This window comes from Dromiciops gliroides, chromosome 4, assembly GCF_019393635.1.
Source record: "Dromiciops gliroides isolate mDroGli1 chromosome 4, mDroGli1.pri, whole genome shotgun sequence".
NCBI lineage: Eukaryota > Metazoa > Chordata > Mammalia > Microbiotheria > Microbiotheriidae > Dromiciops > Dromiciops gliroides.
This window is the reverse complement of record NC_057864.1, coordinates 101039542-101066111: the sequence shown is the minus strand read 5'-3', so window position 1 is coordinate 101066111 and position 26570 is coordinate 101039542. Positions and strand designations below refer to the sequence as shown.

At 41.5% G+C, this 26570-nt stretch overlaps 1 protein-coding gene across 1 annotated transcript; it reads left to right on the top strand.

Moving 5' to 3' along the window:
• The first annotated feature begins 1389 nt into the window (after nucleotides 1–1389).
• Nucleotides 1390–26570, top strand: KLHL12 (kelch like family member 12). The gene is made up of 13 exons (XM_044003147.1): nucleotides 1390–1416; nucleotides 1634–1933; nucleotides 7490–7723; nucleotides 13021–13174; nucleotides 13990–14207; nucleotides 15439–15588; nucleotides 17504–17618; nucleotides 20970–21076; nucleotides 21754–21949; nucleotides 22862–23020; nucleotides 23312–23410; nucleotides 24762–24948; nucleotides 25130–26570. Exons 1-13 carry the CDS (start codon nucleotides 1390–1392, stop codon nucleotides 25254–25256), a joined length of 2073 nt encoding a protein of 690 aa, XP_043859082.1. The 3' UTR covers nucleotides 25257–26570.

The window sequence follows — 26570 nt, the reverse complement described above, 5'->3', positions numbered from 1 at the left end:
CATGGGCATAGCTATTGAAAAAAAAAATCAGTTGGGCAGCTATGTGAAGACTGGTTTAAGGAGGTAAGAGACCAGGAAGCTAAAACAGGTCCTATGGTCCAGCCTAAATTAAGTTAGACACTATATTTGTAGGAAAAAGGGATGCAGATGTGGATGAAGAATCAGCTGTCACATTAAACTTAGAATGTCTCATGGCAGTCATACTTAAAGGAAAAGAGTCAAGTATGACTGCCATAAGACATTCTAAGTTTAATGTGACTATTTAACCACCAGGTAGAGATGAAATTTTAGACTCAAGTTCAGGAGAGGTTAGGAGTCATCTACATAAAAATGATTACCGAACTCATGGAAACTGATTAAAAAAAAAAAAACCCAAACACCAAAGAACACCACAAATCAGGAAGATTAGTATCCCTGCTAAAATCCCATCTACGGGAAGCCTTTCCTAACTCATCTTAATCCTAGTGCCTTCCCTCTTTTATTTCCTATTTACCCTGTCTGTATATAGCTTGTTTGTACATATTTGCTTGTCTTCCCCATTAGCTTGTGAGCTATTTTAGAGCAGGAATTGTTTATGCCTCTTATTGTTTCCCTTGGCTCAGCAGACACACATTACCTGGCATAGTAGGCACAACGTTTGTTGACTGATAGTGGTCCTAGACAGACATTTATTAGGGATGTGACTATTATGTGCTAGGCACTGAGAGTACAAAGATAAAAGAAGCAGTTCTTGCCCTCATGAAGTTTCCATTCTACTGGGAGGAAAACTCCGTACAAAGAAAATAGAGCGTTAACACCAGGGAAGCAGGGAAAAGCAGATGAACCTTATAGGAAGACAGAATTTCTGAACGATAAAGATTGTGGACTATTCCTGGGATGGGGCCTGACGTGCACAAATTCGGGGAGGTGGGAGCTGGGGGAAGAGCTTGGTTTGCCTGGAAAGTACGGAGCTCTAGAATGGTTGAGGTCAGACTCAGAGGAGGTCCCTCGCGCCCACTAGCGGGTGGGCGCAGTGTTTTGTTCCCCACCCAAGTAATCGCTTAATTCAGCAAGCCTGGGGGTGGCCCGCGTCCTATAAGCCTGGCTTCCTATCCGCCTAGGTAGGACCTGCTGGACCGTCAGGACGAGGCTAAGGCCGCAGAGGCGGACACTGGGGCTTCGGCGGCTCCCCGAGGAATCCGCGGCAAGGTCAGGGGAGGAGGCTGCCCGCCCCGGAAGACGAGTGACCACGGGAGGTCCCCTGGGCGCGGACGATTAAGTCCCATTGTGATGCCGAGAACGTGGAGAGGGAGGAAGAAGCGGCTGCGGCGTCGATTCTGACCACATCGGCAGGCGCCCCCTGGCCCCCCCGCCCCCAGCCCCGCCGGATCCATGAGGCCGTTCTGAGCGATGGGCCTGGACTGCGGTCACGGCTTCGTAGGTTTCCTCCATGCGCTGAGAGGCGTCCGGACCACGAGCCCAGGAAAACCGGCCGCAGGCAGATCCTGAACGGCGGCCCTCCCCGCACTCTTCGCCCTCGGCCCTGCCTGGCGAGCCGCCGTAGAGAAGGGGCTACAGCGCGCCGACCGACCCCCGTCCAGCTCCGCGAACGTCTTCCTTTCCCTCCTCCGCTTTTCCAGCCGGCTCGGAGTAGCACCGGGTGGTGCGAGGGTCATGTGACCCCACCCACCCTGTCACGTGGCACTTGAAGAAAGCGAAGGGGCCCGTCTTCGCGTTGCGTGCGTCATCACGTCGCGCGGCGGCGGCGACGGCGGCGACGGCGACGACGACAACGACAACGACAACCACGATTCTGGCGGCTCCGGGACGGGGAGGCGGCGGCGGCGGCGGCGGCTGTTCGGCGCCCACTGAGCCGCCTGCGGGCCCCGCACCCCACCCCACCCCCTCGGGCGGGGGGCCAGCCCTGCCTGGCTGGGTAGGGCGGGGTGCTGAGGTGAGTTGGGTGGAGGGAGCCACACTTGAGCCTCCCTTGCCCTCTCCCCGCCCCGTCCGCGCGCTGCCGCCCCCGTGTGGCCGGGGAGGGACCCGGAGGCTCGGGGCCTGCGGGAGCACGGGGCGGGGCTGTCCGGCCGCTGCGCCCAGGAGCCGTCGCCCCCTCCCCCCGGGACCAGCCTCCCTCTGGGGTGGGGGATGAGGGCCTTTTGTCAGCCTGCAGCAAATTAAAAGTGGACCGATGTTGAACCCCACATTCCCATAACTCCAACCCTCAGTCCCCGGGGAGCCCCGAAACCCAGCTGGGGGAGGGTGTGGGGATCCGCTTGTGACGTGGGGGTCGTGACGGGGCCGGGGCGGCTTCTATGAGCACGGATTTTAGGAATAGAGCTACTAGACATTTTGGGAGCATTGACCCCCGTAATCGTAGGATCGGAGGGACTTTAGAGATCATTTAACCCAACACCCCCATTTTAAAGATGACAAGCTGAGTCCCCCCAGAAGTACCTGCCCAAAGGTACACAGGCAGCTGGCAGAACCAAGACTTGAATCCGAATTTTCTGGCTAATTTGAGTTATTTTTCCCTCTGATGGAAAGAAAAAGGAGTAAGCATTTATCTAGTTCTTACTGTGTGGCAGGAACTGCGCTAAGCACTTGGTATTTTTTAAGAAATAGCTCATTTGATCCTCACAACCACCCTATGAGGGAGGTGCTATTATTACCCCCATTTTACAGTTGAGGAAACTGAGGCAAACAGGTTTAGTAACTTGTCCAAGGTTTGTGAGTGGCTAAGACTGGATTTGAATTCAAGTCTTCCCGACTCCAGGTGGAGTGGCTTTTAAAACTCTACTATCTAGCTGCCTCACCTGTGACATTTCTTTGTCCTCAGAGTGACTGAATAGCCTGCTATCCGGGAAACAGAAGAGAAACAAGAACACTTAATAATCCAAGATCCTTGATTTTATAATGGCTAATGCTTTGGTGATATATGTTCTCATTTGTACAATGGGAACAGTGGTCACCTGACTTGTAGAAGATTAACTTATTTTTTTAAAAAAGGATAACTAGTAATGAAAAATTTGTGATAGGTATACTGCTGCTAATGAGGTGGCCAGGAATTGTCTTTCTTTTGATATTGAAAAATGATGGTTGAAAGTAAGCTATTAAAGACTCCAATACGATTTTCATCATCATATTCTCTTGACCATTTGAAAAGCTTTAGACTAAAGAAAATGGAGTAAATTGTCAATCTTCCTCATTTTTTCCCCCAAAGAGTGTAACAGTCTTAAAAAGTGGACAAATTCAAGTTTGACCAGTCAGTATATTTAATGAATTGTAACTGTGTTGTCAGACCCTACAGTTTATTTATGTAAAGATGGCCATGGGTTACTGTTGTTGAACTTGGAAGGCAACGGATTTTGCTAATAAATCAAGTTGGTGGGGGCAGCCAGGTGGCACAGTGGATAGAGCACTGGCCTGGATTCAGGAGGACCTGAGTTCAAATATGGCTTCAGACACTTGACACTTACTAGCTGTGTGACCTTGGGCAAGTCACTTAACCCCAATTGCCTCACCAAAAAAAAGATGAGTGCTGGGGGACCCCAATTGCCTCACCAAAAAAAAGATGAATGCTGGGGGAACAGATTAGAACCCACACTTAGATTTTTAAACCACGCATCAGTCAGTACCCAATAACAGAGATGCCCTTTCATAAATAGAATCATAAAAGGTTAATTTTGCAAGAGGCTGTAGAAATCATTTAATCAGTATCTCACATTTCACAGTTGAGAGAACTAAGGCCTGAAGAGGTAAAGAGACTTGTATAAGGTCACACAACTAGTTAACGGCAGAACTAGAATCAGAACCAGTCTTTATAACTTACAGGCTAGGGTTCTCTCTACCACACTGCATTGTTTTACTCAAACTGTTGCTCCAGGAATCTCTTAGTCAACAAGCATTTATTAAATACTTCCTGTGTTCCAGGTGCTATGCTAAGTGCTGAGCATTTAAAGAAAGGCAAAAACAATCCCTATCTTCTAATGAGAGTTCTCCATCTAATGGAGAAAACAGGCAAACAAAAGAATATACAGGATAACTTGGAGATAATATCCGAAGGCACTAGCATCCAGAATTCCGAAAGGCTTCTTGTAGAAGGGTTGATTTTAGCTAAGATTTGAAGGAAACCAGGAGGTAGAGTCATAGAATCATAGTGTCTTAGAGCACAGGTGTCAGACAGGTGGCCCCAGCATTGCTGGAATCAGATTGAAATGTAATTGGGAAATGTTTTACAAACTAAAAGTACAATAAAATAGAGATAACATAAGTCAATATATAGAAAGTAATAATAATGGAAGTTTTTCTGGCACTCTGAAATTTGCAAAGCACCTTTATATAATCTCATTTGAGCTTCCCAGTGTCTTTGTGAAGTAGGTTCTTCACTTATCCCCAGTTTACTGATGAGAAAAGTGAAGACCAGAGAGATTAAGTGCTCTACTCATGGCTACCCAGCTCATATCAAATGTAGGATTTGAACCCAGCTCTTCCTGATTCTTAGTCCAACACTATGAACTAAATTACATTACCTCTACTGTAGACATTATGGTTCCAGCCTATTGCAAAATTTTCAAGTCTTTCATCGAGCATATAACCTTCCCTCTTGGCTTTACTTCATCTACATATTTGATAAATGTGTTTGTCTTTTAAAAAATTAATCCAGTGATTAAAAATTTCAAAGAGACTAGAGCTAAGGACCTTTTTTTCACGTTGACAACAACACCCTCAACCAACTGGAATCTTACCATTTAATTTACTAGATGTTGTAAAATACCCTGCTGAAATCCAGGTACACTATTGTCCTGATTGATTCAGATATGACTTGTTTTTAATGAACCAGTTCTGGTTCTTAGTGATCACTACTTTTCTCTCTTACTACTTAGCCTACCAACTTAATCTTTTTTAGGATTTTGCCAAGGATCAACAGCAGGCTCATTAATAATTGAATTGAGTTGAATTTGGGGGAATTTACTTTCTAGCCCTTTTGTAAAGTCAGGGTAGTATTTATCTTTCTTGTTTTCTGGTACCTCTTTCATCTTCCTTGAATTCTCAAAAATCACTAATGGTGGTTTAACAAACACATCTGTGAGGTTTTTTTCATTATCTTCTAGGCCAGGAAACCTTTAATACATGTAACATCTAGATATTTTCTATCTCCTTACCTATCTGTTGTTCAGTCACTTTTCAGTCATGCTTTACTCTTTGTGACCCCATTTGAGGTTTTCTTGGCAAAGATACTGGAATAGTTTGTCATTTCCTTCTCCAGCTCATTTAACAGATGAGGAAACTGAGATAGACAAAGTCAAGTGACTTGACCAAGGTCATATAACTAGTGTCTGAGGTGAGATTTGAACTCAGGAAGATGAGTCTTTCTGATTCCATGCCTGACACCACCTACCTGCCTTATTATTTACTAGACTGTGATATCCTTGACAGCAGAAAACACATCTTACCTAATTTTTATATTGCTTTCACAATTACTACAATGTTTTGTGCACAATATATGTTTATAAATGTTTATTGTGGATTTTAGTTCTTTTGAAAATTCTTTTCAGCCTGAAAATAATTCTCCCTGACAGAGGAGAGCAAAATAGGGGATGAGTAGTTATGCTTTCTTGCTTTGTTGACATTAAAATACCTAGCCCCAAGTAAAAGACCTCTTTTTTCCTTTATATTCTTGCCTTGAACAAAGCTTTTAAAAATATTAATTTTGGCATTGTCAATATTTTTTCCATCCTTTAGTTCACTCTAGGCTAAAGTCTTCAATGTTCTTTCAGGGCCATGCTATTCTTTTTATTCTTCCTTGGCTAGATGCCCCTCCTGTTTTTTTGTACAAATCTTTTAAAAATCTGAGCTCAGCTCAGATCTCCTAACCCAGGGGAGGAACACTTTGCTCTCATTTGTTCTAATTTCCCTGGTTTCTAACACAGGGGAGACAGCCTCTTTTTCCACCTGACTTGGCAAATCATGTTCCCAACATGGACATTCTGTCTAATCCCCTTTTCAAAGTAGAAGTTTGAAATTTGGATTTGTATAGCATGTCTTATGACTGGAGGGGTGAAGCCCCCTCCCCTGTCAGGGTTAAATACTGACATGTTTTCTATTCTGAGGGATTTTAAAACTTTGATTGTTTAATAAAAGCTCAAAGCCATAAAAATAAATAAATAAATAAAATCTGAGTTCATGAGAGAACTCCCTATGTACTTATATCTGTTTTTTGAGATATCCCCCCCTTTTGATCATGAGAAATCATGATTTTATGGTAAAAAAATTTGTGAACTTCCTTCTTTCTTCTTAAGCTATATTCTCTTAGAGTCTTAGGCAATTAGATCTTACCTATTGTATTTTTGAACTTTCTAAATTCAACTTCACTTAGGTTACGATATTTCTTTGTCTTTCTGCAAAATCTCTCTCCTTTTGTCCAAGGTTCTGTTCTATTCATTTTTCCAACCAGATTAGTATTAGTTCTGAACCTGGTTCCTCTGCCCTGTGAAATATGAAATTGTCAATTAAGAACAAGAACTTATTGGAAGCTCGAGTTTTAGTAGTTTGTAACTACAGTTTAGTTGTTTTTAGTTTAGATAGCTGGTGGTTGAAGTTGTCCAATACTACCATAGCTTCTTGCAGTTTTGTTATCTATATTAGGAACTGATAGTGCATTTCCTCCACATCTGAACAATTTTTCTTATGAGATATACTCATTGACACTGGTCTTTGTTACAATTAGTTGGGAAATCTACTTATAGTTTGCATACATTTCCTAAATTGTATTAAAACAATAAATATTTATCAAGCACTATTCAAGGCCTTGTAGCAGGTTCTTTGAGGAGGTCCCTATACTTGAGTTTATATTCAGTTCAGGAAGATAGGACACATGTATATGTCCTAGGTAGCGGTGCATAGTTTGGATTGGAGGAGAAAAGAATGGCTGAAGAATCCCCAGTTAGGAGACAAATGAATTACTATAATGCAAATGTGAGGATATAAGGGCCTTTATTAGGGTGGTGGCAGTAAAAATGCAAATAAGAAATAGAAGAAAATGAAAGGATTAATAAAGAAGTCATGTTATTGAAGTTCAAATAACATGAAGTTCTACATTTTCTTACATGAAAGTTCTCGAGTTGTCCAAAAATCATTTTGTCTTAACACTGGAATTATCTGTGGAACCTTGAGGAGATAAATTTCCTAATAGTTATGTAGTAGCCCCCTCCCCTGGGAAGACCTCATTATTTTAAAAAAATGCAAAAAGCAAGACTCATTTATTTATTTTTGTTTTTTAAGTGAGGCAATTGGGGTTAAGTGACTTGCCCAGGGTCACACAGCTAGTAAGTGTTAAGTGTCTGAGGCCGGATTTGAACTCAGGCACTCCTGACTCCAGGGCCGGTGCTCTATCCATTTTGCCATCTAGCTGCCCAAGACTCATTTATTTTTGAAACTCTTGAAGTATGTTTCAGACCCCTAGACTTTTGGAAATAACCTAGTATTTTTCCTCTTTTACTTGCAGAATCCCAGGGCCCCTTTTTTGTTGTCTCCATATTGCTTGGGGGGAGGCAATATGGCTCCCAAAGACATAATGACAAACTCACATGCCAAGTCCATCCTCAATTCAATGAACTCTCTCCGGAAGAGCAATACCCTCTGTGATGTTACATTGAAAGTGGAGCAGAAAGATTTCCCTGCCCATCGAATTGTGCTAGCTGCTTGTAGCGATTACTTCTGTGCTATGTTCACTAGTGAGGTAAGTAGAAAATGAACTTTTCCCACTTAGACCTTATTAGCCCAGTGTATCAAAGAGCAAAGGCTTGTTTTAAAGTCTGATAAGTTTTCCATGGTAATTTTTAGGCCATAGTCTGAGGAAAATTAGTTTTCATCTTGTCTATGAAGGTGAGTGTAGACAGCTATCCTAGATGTGCATGACTTGGGAAAAGCTACTAAGTCTGGAGTGTTAAAAAGTAACAAAGAGATTAGGAAAAAGTTTACTTGACAACAAATAGGATGCCTGACAGAGATGCTTTAGTTAAGGATCGACTGTCATCAGGCCTTGAAATCTATAATAAGTTGGCAACATATGCTAATTGTTTGTGGAAGATTGAATAAGAGAGTTTTATTGTGTTTCACAGCCTGGAACAAGAGTGTAAGTAGATTCAAAGAATCTGTTGATTACAAAAAATCTGATCCTCCAATACCAGTATTATAGTGTCAGTCAACAAACATTTAGACTGCCCAATTGTCTAAATATGTGTCTGCTGGCATTGAGTGTCAGAACAGACAGTGCCATGACTGTGTGTTGTACTATTAACATACTAACTTTCTTGCCTGCCTAAAATCTGACTACTTAATATAAGACACTGAGTCTGGGGCTAATTCTAATGTATATATCTGTAATAGGAGAAATATAAAAATTTGAAATGTAGTTTGAACAGATCCAGTCTTATTTTATAGTGGTCTTTGGTAAACACAGACTCTCAGATCCCTAACTTTCTAGAAAATTGTATGCTTGAGAGCATCAGAGTCAGATGATTCTGATCCATTTAGCCTTGAGATCTTTATGAGGTTGTACCCAGCAGCTGCTGAACATTGAATTAGAACTGCTGACTGCTAATTATATAGTATACATCCTATTTGGCAGCTTGAAGAACATAAGCCTGTCTTGTAGTCATTTTTTTCTGCAGTCATCTGGTTGAAAATTATGAATATACAATAGACAACTGTCCTATAAAATAATTCTCCTTCCACTCCTTCAAAAAAGCATCTTTTATAATATGTTTTTACATCTTAGAGGTGAAATAAAGAAAAGGAAAAGGGAGAATTTAAGGGTATCTAGAGCAAGAGGGAGGTAGAAAACTATCATATTTTTGAAAGGTGGTAAGGATCCCCAGAAGCGATCAAATGTCATTAAAAGCTCATTGAATTAGTAAGGACCTGGGGCAGCTAGGTGGCGCAGTGGATAGAGCACTGGCCCTGGAGTCAGGAGTACCTGAGTTCAAATCCAGTTTCAGACACTTAACACTTACTAGCTGTGTGACCCTGGGCAAGTCACTTAACCCCCATTGCCTCACTAAAAAAAAAAAAAAAAGTAAGGACCTGGATTTTAGTCTTAACTCTAGAATTTAGTAACACTAAGAATCCTCTAAAGATCAGTTTCCTTGTATGTAAATGTAGATAAATAAGATCACGAAACCATAGATTTGGAGCTAGGCGAGACATTCGAAATCATCCACCTCCTCCATTTTACAGGTGAGGAAACTGAGGTCCAGAGACATAATGCTTATGTTGCCTACCTCAGAGGATTATTTGGCTTAAATAAAATCATATATATGATAGCATTTTGAAAAGCTATAAAATATTACATAAATAGAAGTATTTTATCATATAATAATGGTTATATCCATATCTCAGCAAAAAACCCATACTAACACTCTCAGAGATGTAGACACGGCTTCTTTGTTTGGAAAATGCTATACAATAAATGTGCTTTGAAGTCTATTTGGTGATCATTGTATTTAGGAACAATATGATTTTTTATTGAATCATATAGTAATCATTTTATTATAGGAGCATCTTTTGAATACTTCTAAAGCATCAAATACTCTTTTTGGGGGAGGGGGAAATGAGGGTTAAGTGACTTGCCCAGGGTCACACAGTATCAAGTGTCTGAAGCTGGATTTGAATTCAGGTCCTCCTGAATCCAGGGCCAGTGCTTTATCCACTTCACCACCTAACTGCCCCCAGCATCAAATAAATACTCTTAATAAAACCTGACCTTTTAAAAAATATGTGGTGATTGGAGTTTGTATAAATTGGGGGGGTTTTTTGGAAGGAGAGATGTGGCATTTGATCCTTTCTTTGATCATTCTCTTTTTGCCAATGTGGATTTTTTAAAAAGTTTTTATTCTTTTGCTTTCCTTTACCATCATCAGTTTATTTACTTTAGCACTCCTGATCTTATATGGTCATGCCACATGCTGTTACCATCACTTGCTTCCATCATCTCGGTAGACTAATGTGTGTGTGTGTGTATATATATATATATATATGTGTGTGTGTGTACACATATACATACATACACACAGATATTTATAAATATAGATTGATTATATGTATAGAGGGGGAGATAAAAAGATATATAGATATGAGAATGATTTCTCTTTGTGCCTTCAGGATTTCATCCTTGAGAGTTTCATATAACTCAAAGGCTGACTAGAATTTGTTTATAATAGGATCCTACCCATCCCTCCTCTAAAGCTTTTGAAGCCTGTTCTCCCCAAATCAAGGTGCATGTCAGAGTTTATGTGACTTGCTTCTTTTTTGTAACAGTTAATAATGGAGCAGTCACTTTCTCCTAAGGTTTCCAGCATCTCTACCCTAACGACCAGCTCTTCTTTGTTTTGTTGTTGAGTTGTTTCAGTCATAATTGACTCTTTGTGACCCATTTGGGGTTTTCTTGCCAAAGATACTGGGGTAGTTTGCCATTTCCTTCTCTAGCTCATTTTAGAGATGAGGAAATAAGGCAAATGGTTAAATGATTTGCCCATGGTAGCACAACTAGTAGGTGTTTGAGGCCAGATTCAAACTCAGGAAGAAGAGCCATCCTGACTCCAGGTCTGGTGCTCTAACTACTGTGTCATCTAGCTGCCTCCTCTTTGTCAGTGAGACTAAATGAATTTCTTCATGTCGGTCCCTCTCTATTTTTTGATGTATGAAATAATTATTATTAAGGCAAGTCAAGAAAGTATTAGTTGTTTTGCTTTTGGCAGAGAGAGAACTCCAGTATGCTATGTGAACGGTTGAAGTCTCATCCTTACTATATCACTATTTCCCAAACTCCTTACCTGTTCTCTCTTTCTCTCTCTGTGGTTGGTGGTATAACTTGATAAGTTTGGCTTCTGATTCTGCTTCTATTGATTTTTTTTAGTGAGGCAATTGGGGGTTAAGTGACTTTCCCAGGGTCACACGGCTAGTAAGTGTTAAGTGTCTGAGGCTGGATTTGAACTCAGGTCCTCCTGAATCCAAGGCCAGTGCTTTATCCACTGCGCCACCTAGCTGCCCCGAACTATATGCTTTTTAGCACCCTCTGGTCCTTTGTCATTCCTATACAGTCAGTGCAGAAATGGGAGTCAGTCACACAGGACTGAGGTGTCTCTGTCCCTGACTCTATTGATTTTGTTTTTGTTTTTGTTTTTTTTGGCGGGGCAATGGGGGTTAAGTGACTTGACCAGGGTCACACAGCTAGTAAGTGTCAAGTGTCTCAGGCCGGATTTGAACTCAAGTACTCCTGAATCCAGGGCTGGTGCTTTATCCACTGTCTATTGATTTTTAACCTAAATGTTCTCTGTGCTACTTAGGTTCTTGGGTTCTTCTTTCTTATGGGAATTTATCTTTTTAATATAAAATGCTATTATTCTCCCTTTTACCTGTCGTTTCATTAGAATAAAGTATACTCATATATACTCAAAGTATATACTCAGTAAAATCCAGTTGTAGGTCGCATCCCACCAAGCTTCAGAAGAAATCTGTGAGGTCAAATTTGTTTCCCTTTGTTAGAATTTCTAGTTTATCTTGTTTCTGACCCATACTGTGGGACTTTGTGTAGGAACAGTGAAGGCCGTGTTTTTTTTTTTTTAAATACTAGATCCTTTTTTAGGATTTTGTGTCCTGTGAACAGGATGTATCTGCTCCTATTCTGTCTACCTTGTAGCAACTCTCTGGTATTTAGCTTGATAGATAGATTAACATAAGCAGTTTCCTCCCTTCCTATTCCCTTTCAGTTTAAAGCCTTTTTTATGAGATTTATAAGGTTCCATTCATATGTATTTACTAGCCCTTTAAGTTCCTATCGTCCTTGGGCAGAGGTCTTCATCCCTGTATTTTAAGGCACCTTGTATTGTTAGACACCATCTTCATAACCAGCTGTAAATACGTTCAGATCTGTCTTTCTCTTCTGATGCCCTTGCCTTCAGTGGGCAGCAATGATGCATATACCACCTGGGTCCCAGGAGCTTCTGTTTCCTGCCTGATACTAAATGATCTTTAGCCATGTCTTCCAATGTTTTTCTCCCTGGAAGTATATTATTTGTACCCTAATGAGTCATCAGAAGTGGACAATAATCATGTGGGTTCTCTGAGTCATCTGCAGTTTTGAATTCTCTGAATCACAACATGTCGAATTAAAACCTGAGAGGCCGTCTAGGCCAGCGGGCACCAGAACAAAGAATGCATTCTATAACATTTAACAAATAGTCATCCTTATCTTTTGTTAACAATTCAACTCAACAAATATCTTATCAGGTGCCTGAAAGCAGTCTTCCAAGATGTAGGATCATCTGCAGAATATTAGGTGTTTGCCAAATGCAACAAATAAGTTAGACCTGGGGTGCAATAGGAGAAGAAAATTGTCCTTCATCAAATTTGGGAAATTGTGCAGTGCTTTCAGTGATCTTAAATTGCTCTGTGCTGCAAATGCATATCTTTTAATACCATTGTTCTCTAGATGATGATATGTCTTTGAATACTATATACATTGTAATACTATCAATAAATTCTTATCAAAATAGAAGCCTATAGCTACAGTGTACATAGCAGGGGTGGGGGTCGGGGGACAACAGTGTCCAGCTGCATTTCTGGTTTCTTTCAGTTCTTTTTTTTTTTTTTTTGTGAGGCAATTGGGGTTAAGTGACTTGCCCAGGGTCACACAGCTAGTAAGTGTTAAGTGTCTGAGGCCGGATTCGAACTTAGGTACTCCTGAATCCAGGGCCAGTGCTCTATCCACTGTGCCATGTAGCTGCCCCCTCTGGTTTCTTTCAAATTAAGGATTTGACTAAGGAGGCTTTTTGTATTGCTCCATTTTTAATGTATTGTCATCTGTGAATAGGATGTATAATACTGTATACCTCTTTGGTACACTGTAGCTATTGGCTTCTATTTTCACAAAATTTAGATAGTATTGCTATTTTGATAGCCCTTCATTCTTCATCAGATGAGATTCTACCTGTATCCCCTGGAATTTCAATGACTGTTTCTTTTTTGAATCTGCAGCTCTCAGAAAAGGGAAAGCCATATGTTGATATTCAAGGTTTGACTGCCTCCACTATGGAAATCCTGTTGGACTTTGTGTACACAGAGACAGTGCATGTGACGGTGGAGAATGTACAGGAACTGCTTCCTGCAGCCTGTCTGCTCCAGCTGAAAGGTATATCAGTTATGCTTTATGATTCAGGCATCTCTGAAGATTTTTTGAAATTAATGATATGGACAGTCTGTGACAGAGAATGTATGCAGCATTTTTTTGTTCCCAGTTTAGGGAAACGTCCCAGATGGAGAATAGCAGTTGCTATACGTAATAATATCCAAACAAGGGTGTTGAATTCCCTTCAGAAAAAGGCTTTTATATCCCTGGGGACATGATTTCCAGACTGTAATGAAGTTGAATACAATACCCTTCTCCTATTCCAATTTTTCCTTTAACACTAGTTGTGCTTCATTTCACTAGAGGTTTCTGTATAGTCCACACAAAGCAAATTGTATTACTATGACATTGTCACTTTTAAACATATTCGTGTGTTTAATTTTATGTCCTGAACTACTGACTGGAGAATTGTGAGAGATTATAGCTATACCCCCTTTGCACCAAAAATAGGCCTCATTTGTTTGGTAGACTCAATGTAGAATGGAATTAAGATTACTAAATAACTTATTTAGAAGTTGTATACCTTGTTTTCCAAATCCTTTGTGATCACTTTTATTGCATTCTTTTCAACCTCACAGAAAATTAAATTGATTTTTCTATTTTAAAATGAGGTATAGAGAAGTAAAGTAATCTTGATGATGGTTGAAAAGTTTATAAGGCAGAATCACATTTAGAATTTCTTCTGTTTTTCATGCTGTTCCTTAACCATGGGCTCAGGCTTTCAATATACAACAAGAAAGCTGGGTCCAAAGAATGTAAGCAGCCTCAGCCCCTCCAAGGTGTCTTGAAATCTCTCTCATTGTTGGTGTTTGCCATAGGTGTTAAGCAGGCCTGCTGTGAATTCCTAGAAAGCCAGCTGGACCCATCCAACTGCCTAGGCATCAGGGATTTTGCTGAGACGCACAACTGTGTTGACCTCATGCAGGCAGCTGAAGTCTTCAGTCAGAAGCATTTTCCTGAAGTGGTGCAGCATGAAGAGTTTATCCTTCTGAGCCAAGGAGAGGTGGAGAAGCTAATCAAATGCGATGAAATTCAGGTATGGCACCTTCTGTGACAGTCTTGGCCACAAAATGTTACCTAGGTATTCCTTCTACCATTGAGGCAGTCACTGTCTCTTAATATTGGGATAAACTAATGCTGGCAGAAGAGAGTAGCTCTGTATACTGGCTAGTGGCACGCACTTACAAGTATGTAGCTGAAAAAATAATAATTATAATAATAATAAGTGTGTAACTGAACATTGACTGTGGTCAATCACATCATTCTAAGTGAACCAGGACAGCCTCTTCGGAGGTTGAGTGTCTTTGATGTGTATGCTTGAGAAACCCTACAGCTTAAGCTGAGCTAGACTGAGCTACCTTCAACCAAGAAACATTAGTCAGAATCCAGCTCTTCTGTTCCAGTGATTTCTGCCGTGTCTGCTTTAATAGTGATAAAATACTCATAGTTTCAAGATATGCTTCTCAGTAACTTGAGTTCACAGAAAAAACTAATAGGGAAGCCTCTGGTAATGGAATAAATGGAGAAAAGAACCGCTCCAAATCCTGATATTACAAAGTCAGAGATTGATGGAAAGAGCGAAGCATTCAAACCTAAGTATCCTTTCTCCAAGTAGGGCTGATGAATTGCTTCTATTTTCCCTGCCTCCCAAGTGTCCTGATTTAGGCTCTCTATGCTCTGTTTCACAATCTTTAGGCTATTGTATATTCTAGGAATTGTGCCTCATATGTAAAGAGGAATTATGAATGAAAGATTAATTTAAGGTCCAGTTTGGATAATGCCCTCATCCAAGGCATTTGATAAGTTTCTGAAGGTGCAGAAAGAGGGAGGGAGAGGAAGAAATTTAAAAAGACAACAGATATCTTTTTTTTTTCAGGGCAATGAGGGTTAAGTGACTTGCCCAGGGTCACACAGCTATTAAGTGTCAAGTGTCTGAGGCTGGATTTAAATTCAGGTCCTCCTGAATCCAGGGCCGGTGCTCTATCCACTGCACCACCTAGTTGCCTCCAGGAAACAGATACCTTACTGCCTGTGGCTTATAATGTTTCTAGGAAATATTCTTATCAATCCGGCAATGATTCTGAGTCTGACCTGATTTTAACCATAACACAGGAAACTTCCCTGGGGCTGGGCCACTTAGGAAAGAGGGTTTGGAGGAAAATAAAAATGATGTCTCTTTAACAAATCACCATCTACCCCATGAGTAACTAGAGAAGACTAACTGAATTGAATAGCACTAACCCATATTCTCTGTGGTACATTTGCAGGTCGATTCTGAAGAGCCAGTCTTTGAGGCTGTAATCAACTGGGTGAAACATGCAAAAAAAGAGAGGGAGGAATCATTGCCTGACTTGCTACAGTATGTCCGGATGCCTCTGCTGACCCCCAGGTACATCACGGATGTGATAGATGCTGAGGTAGGTCCTAGGAGATGCCTAGACTCTACCGCCTCCTTTGGTTTTGCTATGCCTCAGCCACATGCAGGGAATAAGATTTCTATTTCCTAAGAGACCTCCCTAGCCAGAAAACTGGGATTAAAAGGTGCTAAAAAGAGACATATCCTTGAATACCATAACTAAACTAGGAGAATGTATTTAATTTTGCCAGAAGTACTGTCTATGGAGGCTTTTAGTTACACATGTGCCAAGTCAACCAATACACATCATTTCATTTTATTTAGTTATTTTGAATTTGTCATTGAGGCTCATAGACAGGGACGTTAGAAGTCATCTATTCCAACCCTTTCATTTTACAGATGAGGAAACTGAGAGTACAGTGACTTGTTCAAGGTCACACAGATTGCCTAAGTGGCAGGAACAGTCATTGAAGTCTTCCTTCTTTCCACTGTTGGCATGCTGCCTTCTCAGGCTCTTGACACTATGCGTTCCAAAGGCTTAACCATTTAACAGAGCCACCACTGGCAACTAGCCATGCTTCCATCTCACCTGCATTAAGGGGATCCTATTTTAGATTGACTAGGAAAACAGGACTGATCAGTGAGGAACAAAAATAATTTCTTATTTTTGAGACTATGGGGAAGTCAGGATCACAGGTTGGGTATAAGCTTGTTAAGGGCTAAAATTCTAGCTAAACTGTCTAAAATATCTAATGAGTGGTCGCCAATAAATTATAAGCTTTAGCAAGAGTTAGACTTTTAAGCATTTATTAAGGAGAATAAGAATTTGATAAAGAGAGAGAGAAAGGCCTAGATTTCTATCTATTAAAGGGAGAGCACATTTCTAGCTCCCTTCTCCACCAGAGTCCAGAGGAAAAAGCGCGAGAGCGAGCGCCAGTCTCTTCCTTCCTCCTCCCACTAGCCCGCGTCACTTCCTGACTCCTGGTCTTGCCCTCAAAGACCTTCGCTTCATGGGCAGAACTCTTCTACAGTTAAGTCTCCAGCAGGTGGCGTCATTCCAATCATTACAAGCTGATTGAAAATATCTTTAAAATGTTTTATTTCACCATTCTAATGTGATGCATTTTAATCATCAATTTGATAATTATAAAATGTAGCTGTGAGCCAAGTCAGCTTATGAGCCCATTTGTTAGCTCCCTACATCAGTGTTTGTTGTTGTCCGTTATTTCAGTTGTGTCTGACTCTTTGTGAGCCCATTTGGGGCTTTTTTGGCAGAGATACTAGAGTGGTTCACCATTTCCTTCTCTAACTTATCTGACAGATGATGAAACTGAGGCAAACGGGGTTAAGTGACTTGCTTAGGGTCACACAGCTGGTAACTTCCTGTAGCTAGATTTGAACTCAGGTCTTCCTGACTCCAGGGCTGGCACTCTCTCCACTTTACCACCTATCCTGGTGGTTAATTACTCTCCTCTCTTCCCACAAAGACTATTTTAAAAAATCTGTTTGGCAAGAAAAAGAAACAAAGTCTAACAAACTTAGAAATCATTTAGTACCATAGCTCTTACTGTCTTTATCCTTCATGTCATCCTTCACAACTCCCATGCACACATCCTTCTCAGGCACCTCTGCTTGCCTTTAACTGTTCATTTTCCTGTCCCGTTCATACTAGAATTTCTTGGATAGTCAGGCAAGTGTGTTTCTCTAGTTTCCCAAACAGGATGTCCATCCCTCTCCTCCGTGTTTGGAGGTCACTGTAGCCTCGTGGTGTTCCCCTAACAGACTCTTGAAAATTCTCAGTAATGGGACATTTTTGAGGCTTCTTCCTATTGTTTTGCTGGGTCCCAACAGCCCTAGTGGAGCCCAGAGTTTCCACCAATCTCATATACTCAAAAGTCAATTCTCATTTAATGTAGTTTGCACATCTCTGAAAAATTAATTGCCTGTGGTTCATTTAAACATCGGCTGTGTTCCAGCCTTTCATAAGATGCAGCTTGCAATGCAGGGACCTGGTTGATGAAGCAAAGAAGTTCCACTTGAGGCCAGAACTTCGAAGTCAAATGCAGGGACCCAGAACAAGAGCTCGACTTGGTAAGGATGAAGTTTGACAAATGAATGGGTGGAAATGGGGGAACAGAAATGACCTGGAGAGCATGGCCATCCCAGGCAAAATGGGGGAAGTCTGAAATGGATGGAGTCGGTCTTTTTGACCTTAATTCCCTCCTTTGTCATCTTTCTGGCTGCCAGTCATTTAACCCCTGCTAGACCCGTCTATGATGAAGACTGATATCTTAAATTATAACCCAGAGCAAATTACATTTGAAAAGAACTCTCTTAAGGTATTCACTTCAACAGAACAATGCTCTCCTCTGCCTTTCCTTGGATAAGTGAAAATTTAGTGCCATCTCCCAAACCTGTGTACAAGGGCTCTCAGAAATAACCTGGCCTTTGAAAAAAGGCCTAAGAAAAAACTGGAGTTGCTGGGATCACAGTAGAACTCCAGCTAGAAGGGACCTCAGAGGCCAGCTAATCGACCCCCCTCATTTTATAGAGGAGAAAACTAAGACCTAGACCCCACAGGTAGTAATCCTTAAAGACAGGCTTTGAACCCAGGCCCTCTAGGCCCTATTAATCAGTTCCCTTCTTATTTTACAGGACAGAAGATGGCCCCAAAAGAGTCAGCAATTCTGTTGACGATTGGGTCATGACTGACTTAATGCAACAACAATTTAATAAGCTTCTGCTTTGTGCACGGCCTTGTCTTATACTTGTCATAGGATAGGGTATTGTAGAGTTGTAAAGAACCTTGGCTAAGGTTAGCAAAGAAAAGATCTTAGTAATTCCAAGCCAGCCAATGTTTTATTAACCACTGTGCAAGACACAGCCATATCCAGTGGGGATTCTACTGAGGAATTCCAGGTCAAGATGACACAATGTCATAGGGGCCACTTGGTTCCATAGGAACAATTATAGTATGATTTGATTATACTGAATTAATAAAATTATCACTGAATTCGATTGATCAAGAGGATATCATACAGATTATGCCTATGCTCTTTGGGATTGGCCACGGTGCCTAGAGTATATCACTAGACATATAGTTACTATTCACTAAATATTTGTTGAATGAAACTGAAATATAACTGATTAATTACATAATTTTATGAACATAGTGCCTACAGCCTTCTGAGCAAGAAACAGAGAATAAGGGGTGTTTTGTGTATAGATAAACCCAAAACTCTTTTTTTTTTATGGGGCAATGAAAGTTAAGTGACTTGCCCAGGGTCACACCACTAGTGTCAAGTATCTGAGGCCGAATTTGAACTCGGGTCCTCCTGATTCAAGGGCTGTGCTTTATCCACTGCGCCACCTAGCTACCCCCAACCCCAGACTTTTTCTTTCTTTCTTTCTTTCTTTTTTTTTTTTTTCAGGGCAATGAGGGTTAAGTGACTTGCCCAGGGTCACACAATTAGTAAGTGTCACGTGTCTGAGGCTGGATTTAAACTCAGGTCCTCCTGAATCCAAGGCCAGTGCTTTATCCACTGCGCCACCTAGATGCCCCCCAAGACTTTTTTTTTTTCAGGGCAATGAGGGTTAAGTGACTTGCCCAGGGTCACACAACTAGTAAGTGTCACGTGTCTGAGGCTGGATTTAAACTCAGGTCCTCCTGAATCCAAGGCCAGTGCTTTATCCACTGAGCCACCTAGCTGCCCCCAAGACTTTTTCAATGCAAACCTCAGTATTATTAGTTGATGGCTAATATTTAAAGTTAATGACAAATGTTTTGATATTCTTCATAGTACTTCCCTTGCCAGCGGCTTTTTCAAAATAGATTGTTTCTCAGGCATATCATCTTAGTATATACATACTAGAACTCTACAGTCTATACTGGTGTTAACTTTACACCTGACTGGGGGCTGCTAGGTGGCGCAGTGGATAAAGCACTGCCCCAGATTCAGGAAGACCTGAGTTCAAATTTGGTCTCAGACACCTGACACGTACTAGCTGTGTGACCCTGGAAGTCACTTAATCCTCATTGCCCTGCAAAACAAACAAGCAAAAAAAAACCCCTCAAACTTTACACCCGGAAAGAAATGCAGCCAAAACATGAAATGCAAGTTTTTTACACAATGGGTGGCCATGCTTGTAATGTAGGACATTTTAGATAAGGCCATGCTTCCTGTCCTCATAGATCTGTATCCTGATTTAAATTCAGGTATAAAGTTCCCCCTTTTGTGTTCTCTGGTAGTTTTTACATGACAAAGAAGTTTCTAAGAGCATATACCTAGCCCGTGCATTTGTGGAATGTTGATTCCCTTTTAGCTCCATTTCCTGATTTAGATGGAGGCATTCTCAAAGTACTTGTAATATTAGCTAATCAGCATCTGTGGTAAACCCTGCCTGTTGTCCTGATTAAGAGATTTGGGTTATGTTTTTCAATAGCTAGATTACTCTCATTTTTTCCTTTTCAGAAATTGTAGCATGGAGACCCTGAGGCTCTCTCCACACAGGTTTTTAACTTAGCATGTACTTGGAGGTGACTGTGGGTTAATTTATTCCTTTTCAAATCCAGCCTCAGACACTTGACACTTACTAGCTGTGTGACCCTGGGCAAGTCACTTAACCCCCATTGCCCTGCAAAAAAAAACAAAAAACAAACAAAAAATTATTCCTTTTCAACTTTACCTATAGATATGGCTGAAAGATACACCAGTGGAATGGTGGTTCTGAATAGAAATTCAGTTGAAAATTAGAATAAAGCCTTGGGTTTTGGCAGCTAAATTTTTTGTTTTGTTTTGGTTTGTTTTTTTTTAGTGAGGCAGTTGGGGTTAAGTGACTTGCCCAGGGTCACACAGCCAGTAAGTGTTAAGTGTCTGAGGCCAGATTTGAACTCAGGTTCTCCTGACTCCAGGGCCGGTGCTCTATCCACTACGCCACCTAGCTGCCCAATTTTTTTTTTTTTAAGTATATTGTGGGGCAGCTTGGTGGCGTAGTGGATAGAGCACCGGCCCTGGAGTCAGGAGAACCTGAGTTCAAATCTGGCCTCAGACACTTAACACTTACTGGCTGTGTGACCCTGGGCAAGTCACTTAACCCCAATTGCCTCACCAAAAAGAAAAAGTATATTGTGCAATGGTTGATTTTTTTTTTAATTTAGTTGTTAGCATCCTTCAGCCAGAAAATATTTACATTACATTAAAGAAATAATAGCATTACTTTGGAAAAAGAGTAAGAATCAAAACCCCTTATTATTAATAATTTTCTCAGCATTCCAATCAGGGGACATATGAAAAAAGTACTGTTCCTACTACATACTGTTTACTTGGAAGTCACTGAAGAGAGTAGTTGTTGCTTAAATGTTTTTGTGAACTTCCCCAGAAGGGACCCTGCTCCCAGGCAGGGATGGAAAAGTAACCCATCCTTTTCTGATTTTGTCCTCAGGGGCCAACGAGGTACTTCTGGTGATTGGAGGGTTTGGCAGCCAGCAGTCCCCCATCGACGTGGTAGAGAAGTATGATCCCAAGACACAGGAGTGGAGCTTTTTGCCAGTAAGAAGTAGTCAGGATATCCCTGAGTAGAGAATTTCAGTCTGCATCCCTCATTCTCAGAGTGCTGATAAAATTGCATTATGACCCTAGGAGTGGCTTATAAGAACAGTGTCAGTTTTTGTTGATGTTCTAAGTCATAGCTTTACTATAAAGGTCTGAGTGCTTCTAACAGTAATGGCACTTGGCACAGCCTCATTATGATGTTGGAGGCTCTGCTATCGGTGATCACACGTAGCTTCCTTTTTATCCTTCATGAAATAGACTCTCAGAGCTGAGAGGGACTTCATAAGATACCCTGAATGGGGTCATATGATCCTTACCATGATTTGAGTACTAATGTGGCCAGAATGCTTTTCAAACCTCAAGCAAGGAAATTGGCATCATGTTCCCCCAGGTCCTATGAGACTAAGATAAACAGGAAGAAGAGACTGAATGACAGCAAAACATTAAATGAGGGATGAGTAGAAGTGATGAGTCTTCCAGATCTTAATGGAGACATGAAACTCATGTGTGGAGGAAAGCTCATGAAAGAGGGTAGTGATGACTTCTGTCAGAGGCTGGGAGAAAGTATATGATAGCAAAGGATAGCATTCAAGATTTTTCTTTCATAAGCTTATGGTAGATGTCTTTGAACCAAGTCCCTAGCATATGGTATTTGTTCTCTCCACATATAATAGAGCATCACTCGGAAAAGGCGTTATGTGGCCACAGTATCTCTACATGACCGAATCTATGTAATTGGTGGCTATGATGGCCGCTCTCGCCTCAGCTCAGTGGAGTGCCTGGACTATACAGCTGATGAGGATGGAGTCTGGTATTCTGTGGCCCCCATGAATGTCCGTCGAGGCCTGGCAGGTGCTACCACTCTGGGAGGTAGGCATACTTTAGGGTAATGAACACATTCATCCACGCCTGAGTACTTAGAGATTGTAACTTTCCTATTGTTAGGCATGGGAGTGAAATTAGAGAAACTAGAAGACATTGACTTGCATTTCCTTACTATAGCCCCTTGAGTATAAATGAAGCCTTGTACCAGTCATGATGGGTAGGACCTGAGTTATCAAGTGCCCATGTCCTAGCTGCAAAACTAGGATTAAAAACCATATCTTCTATTTTGTTTATTTATTTATGTTTTGCTGGGGCAGTGAGGGTTAAGTGACTTGCCCGGGATCACACAACTAGTAAGTGTCAAGTGTCTGAGGTGAGATTTGAACTCAGGTCCTCCTGAATCCAGGGCTGGTGCTTTATCCACTGAGCCACCTAGCTGCCCCCAAAACCATATTTTAATCTTCCTCTTGTCTTGAATTGCCATAGGGCATTCTTTTCTACCCTACTCTCAAGTGATTGATTAAAATTACCCTTATCTTCAGATCTTCATGACTTCACAAAAAACCATTTAACATATTATCAGTTTACTTCCAGCATCTGAAGGGTAACAGAGGTTAGAAATCTTTCTTTTTCCATTCTTTTCCATTGATTTGTGATTTGAGGGAGCCAGGTGGCATGTCCAGTGCTGGACTTGGAGTCAAGAGGATCTGATCATGTTCCAGTATGGTCTCAAGACACTGTGCATGTGACCCTAGACAAGTTTCTTATCGTCTCTCTCTGCCTTAGATTTTTCATCTGTAAAATGTGGATAAAAATAGCACCTACCTGCTTAGCTAACCACCACCGTTGTTTTGAAGTTCAAATGAAATAACATTTGTAAAGTGCTTTTCCATCCTTAAAGTACTATATAAATACTAGCTGCTACTCTTATTATTACTGTTTGTGTATTGTGAACAGATATGATCTATGTCTCTGGTGGCTTTGATGGGAGCAGGCGGCACACCAGCATGGAGAGATATGACCCAAACATTGACCAGTGGAGCATGTTGGGAGACATGCAGACAGCTCGGGAAGGTGCCGGACTAGTGGTGGCCAATGGGGTGATCTACTGCCTTGGTACTTAACCTGGGACTTAGAAATGGGGGGAGCTCTGTTTCAGACACTGCTTTGTTACATGTGATTCCTTGTTCACCAAAACACAGGCCAGTCCACAGACATCTTCCATTTGGTGTGCTGTTTTCATAAAATAGATTACTAGTTCCTAATAACTAAGAACAATTTAGTGTCTAAGAATATGGTGCAGTCATGATTTGATTCAAGATGTATGAAACTGGTATAGGAGACCAAATGGGGAAATAGAAGCACTCATCCTGAGCACTGCCAAAACAGTCCTACTTTGTGTTCCAGGAGGATATGATGGACTGAACATCTTGAATTCAGTTGAGAAGTATGATCCCCACACAGGACACTGGACCAATGTCACACCAATGGCTACTAAACGCTCAGGTGAGAAGAGGTCCAATTGCAGTTGAGAGGGAGAGAGCAGTGCTGATGGCTAATTTCAAATTATAACTGTCCAGAATCTCTAAGGCTTCTTAATATTAGGAATTTTGGACTGTGGGTTCTCTCCATTGGTTCTAACACCTGCTTTTCTGTAAAGTATGTACAAAACCATTTCTTCTCTTTGCCTCTGGTTTCCCCATATAAGTAGCATTTGTCATGAAGTGGACTTCAGTCTTGTTATCTGATAGGATGTTATTGTAGGCAATAGCTTAGCTATTTACTTTCACTGAGTGAGCACTTTTTAAAAAGTAGGGTAGATGGGAATAAAGGAACACAGAAAACATTGTGAGATTTAAAATTGGATATTAGATCATAAATCTCCCCTCTTTAACCTTTCCCTTAATTTATCTCCCAGACTAGTAAATGGAAGAAGCTTCTGGTTTTCTAGTTAGAGCTTTATTGTGTGGTAGTTACCAGGTGATGTTGATTAGAGGGATAGGAAAGTAGAAATACAATACAAATCGTCTTAAGTCTAAGCTTAGTCTATATTCTGTATAAAACTCAACCAAAAGCCCAAGGCCACCTTTGGGGAGAGAGAGAGACCATGTCAAGTGTGTGCTGCTGCTAACCGTGAGCTGGGCCCAGTCGAACTCCAGTCAGCATCTGTCTGTGCAGCACAGCCAGGAGACCAGCAGAGCAGGAAAAGTCCCCACTTCCATTCTCTCCTTGCCTTTTAAGCTCGCACCCCGGAAGTCGAGTGTTTAGCAGGCAGTCTGGCGTGCGTAGCTCATGCCGTTGGTCTCCTCCCCGAAAGGGTGGTCCTTAAAAAAACTGGCATCTCTCCATTATCACTAACCGACTGTTAAAACTTTTTACCACAACATTTTGAATGGTGTTCTAGATCTTTACGAAGTCCTTAAATTGCACATATATATATATATATATATATATGTCAGACATGTGCTAAGAGCTGGGGATAAAAAGCAAAAGCAAAAACTGTCTTTGCCTTCATGGTATCTCTTATTCTTCTCACCTTGATGCTTTTCTTTTTCTATTGAGAAGGAAGTTTAGGGTTGAAACAGGTTTGGACTAGAACAAGTTGGGGGAAAAGATGAGAAATAGAACCATTCCATTTCTAATTTTCTCCATCTCAGATCCTGCCCAAAGGTAGGTCTCCATGTAGGATTGGATACTCTAGGCCTGTTCTGTTCTGTATCTACATCCTTTGTTGCCCCAAAGCGTATTTGCCATTAGGAATGAGGAGCAGGGGACTTCAGGTTATATTTCTCTGATCTAGTTAGAACAGAATCCTGAATTCAGTAATACTTATTTGGTATTTCCTATTTTTCCACAGGTGCAGGTGTAGCACTACTCAATGACCATATTTATGTTGTGGGAGGGTTTGATGGTACTGCACACCTCTCTTCTGTGGAAGCCTATAATATCCGAACTGACTCCTGGACTACAGTTACCAGTATGACCACCCCACGATGCTATGTTGGAGCCACAGTGCTTCGGGGGAGGCTCTATGCTATTGCAGGGTGAGGATTCAGGAAGTAGGCAGGGCTCATCCTGTGCCTAGGGCAAGACTCTATGGGACCCAGTCTTGTTTTTTGAAAGGGGGAGGGTTTAGGAGTGGGACATATATTTTGTATTGAACACTGGTTCATCAGGGGAAGGAGCAGAGCTTTTAATGCTCTTTTTTGCTTTTTCCCCCCCCAGCTATGATGGGAACTCCCTACTGAGTAGCATTGAGTGCTATGACCCCATCATCGACAGCTGGGAAGTGGTGACATCTATGGGGACCCAGCGGTGTGATGCAGGCGTGTGTGTCCTCCGTGAAAAGTGACCAAGGGTGGAGCACCAGCCAAAGCCATTGACCAGTTCAAGGGGCAGGTTGGGGGAGAGCCAAGGATCCCTTGCAGAAATTTCTTTCTCACTGTGTGGACGGGGCGATTACAGGCACCGGTGCAGTGATGGCTATACTTATTTGAACTCCCATGTGTTGGCACCAGCTCCTGGGAATGGGTAGTTGACAGAAATGCATGGGAAAGCACTTTGAGTGATGTGAGAAATCACTGTCTTCTCACTCCTTGGTCCAGGGAGCCTTTTCCTGGTATTCTCCAGCCTACTTTGTGCTTAAGCAAATGTTTGTGTGGTGCCTGATGTCTCCCAGAAAGCTGAGATGGGCATGGCTTCCTGGGTATTTGATGTGCCCAGCCTAGTTCACAGGATGCCAACGTGATTTAACATTGGTTAAGTCCAAAGCTTTTTTTCTAAGAAAAAACCTATTTTAGTGTGCACTGGTAACTGGAGACAGCAGAACTCTTAAGTTTCATTCCATAGGACACTAACAACCTCTGAAAAATGAGAGGTTTCCTATCAAAACCTACAGGCTGGAGGACTGGGAGATCATCAGACACCCTAGGGAAAGGGGTGCTGCTGAAATGAATGAGGGTAATTGAAAAGAATCCAATTTAATATAGAGTGTGACTGGACTTGAAATACTAGTTATATCCTGGAAGAATAAGATGGTGACCAATGCATTCAGAGCTCCTTCTCCCCTGCTGTGTACAGCTTTGTTTTCTCATGGTGTTGGAGACTAACATCTGGAGGAAATGAAACAAAGCAAACCAATGGAATGCCATCACTGTGGAAGTGGAACGTGCTAACTCAAGGATCAGTTATTTTTTCAATCAGTTCATATACTATCTGTCCATACCAGCCCCATCTGGTCATGGCAAGGTTTGCCTGGAATGGATATATAGAGCCTTGTTCTCAGCAGGGCTCGTTCCTCACAGTGGTTCTTGCTGCTGCTCAGTTTATCATTTTTTCTTCCTCGAACTATTCTGACCTCTCCCTGAAATCAATGTTCCCTTGTCCTAGTGCTGCATAAAGGATAAGCAGAAGTGTTCTGTTAGGCTTTCCGTACCTTTGGTGGCCTTCTGAGCCATTTTACTGACTGGGCCCCACTGAGAATGGAAATGAAATGTTTGCTTTTGGGAGTGGGGAAAGAACACAGTCATCTGAGTAAGGATGCACTTGACATTTGATCTGAAAAGTCTACTTGGACCCCTTTCCCTGAGTCTTGTGTTTGACTCTCCTCATAGAGTTCATTTCATTTGTATTTTTTTATGAAAATATTAAAAATCACATGTCTTGA

What these genes read in the sequence shown, in the direction of transcription:
- KLHL12 (XM_044003147.1), top strand. Translation starts at nt 1,390, where the DNA reads ATGGGCCTGGACTGCGGTCACGGCTTC. An exon ending in TGGGGTGATCTACTGCCTTG is followed by an intron (nt 23,021 to 23,311) that starts GTACTTAACCTG and finishes TTTGTGTTCCAG; the next exon opens with GAGGATATGATGGACTGAAC. An exon ending in AATGGCTACTAAACGCTCAG is followed by an intron (nt 23,411 to 24,761) that starts GTGAGAAGAGGT and finishes ATTTTTCCACAG; the next exon opens with GTGCAGGTGTAGCACTACTC.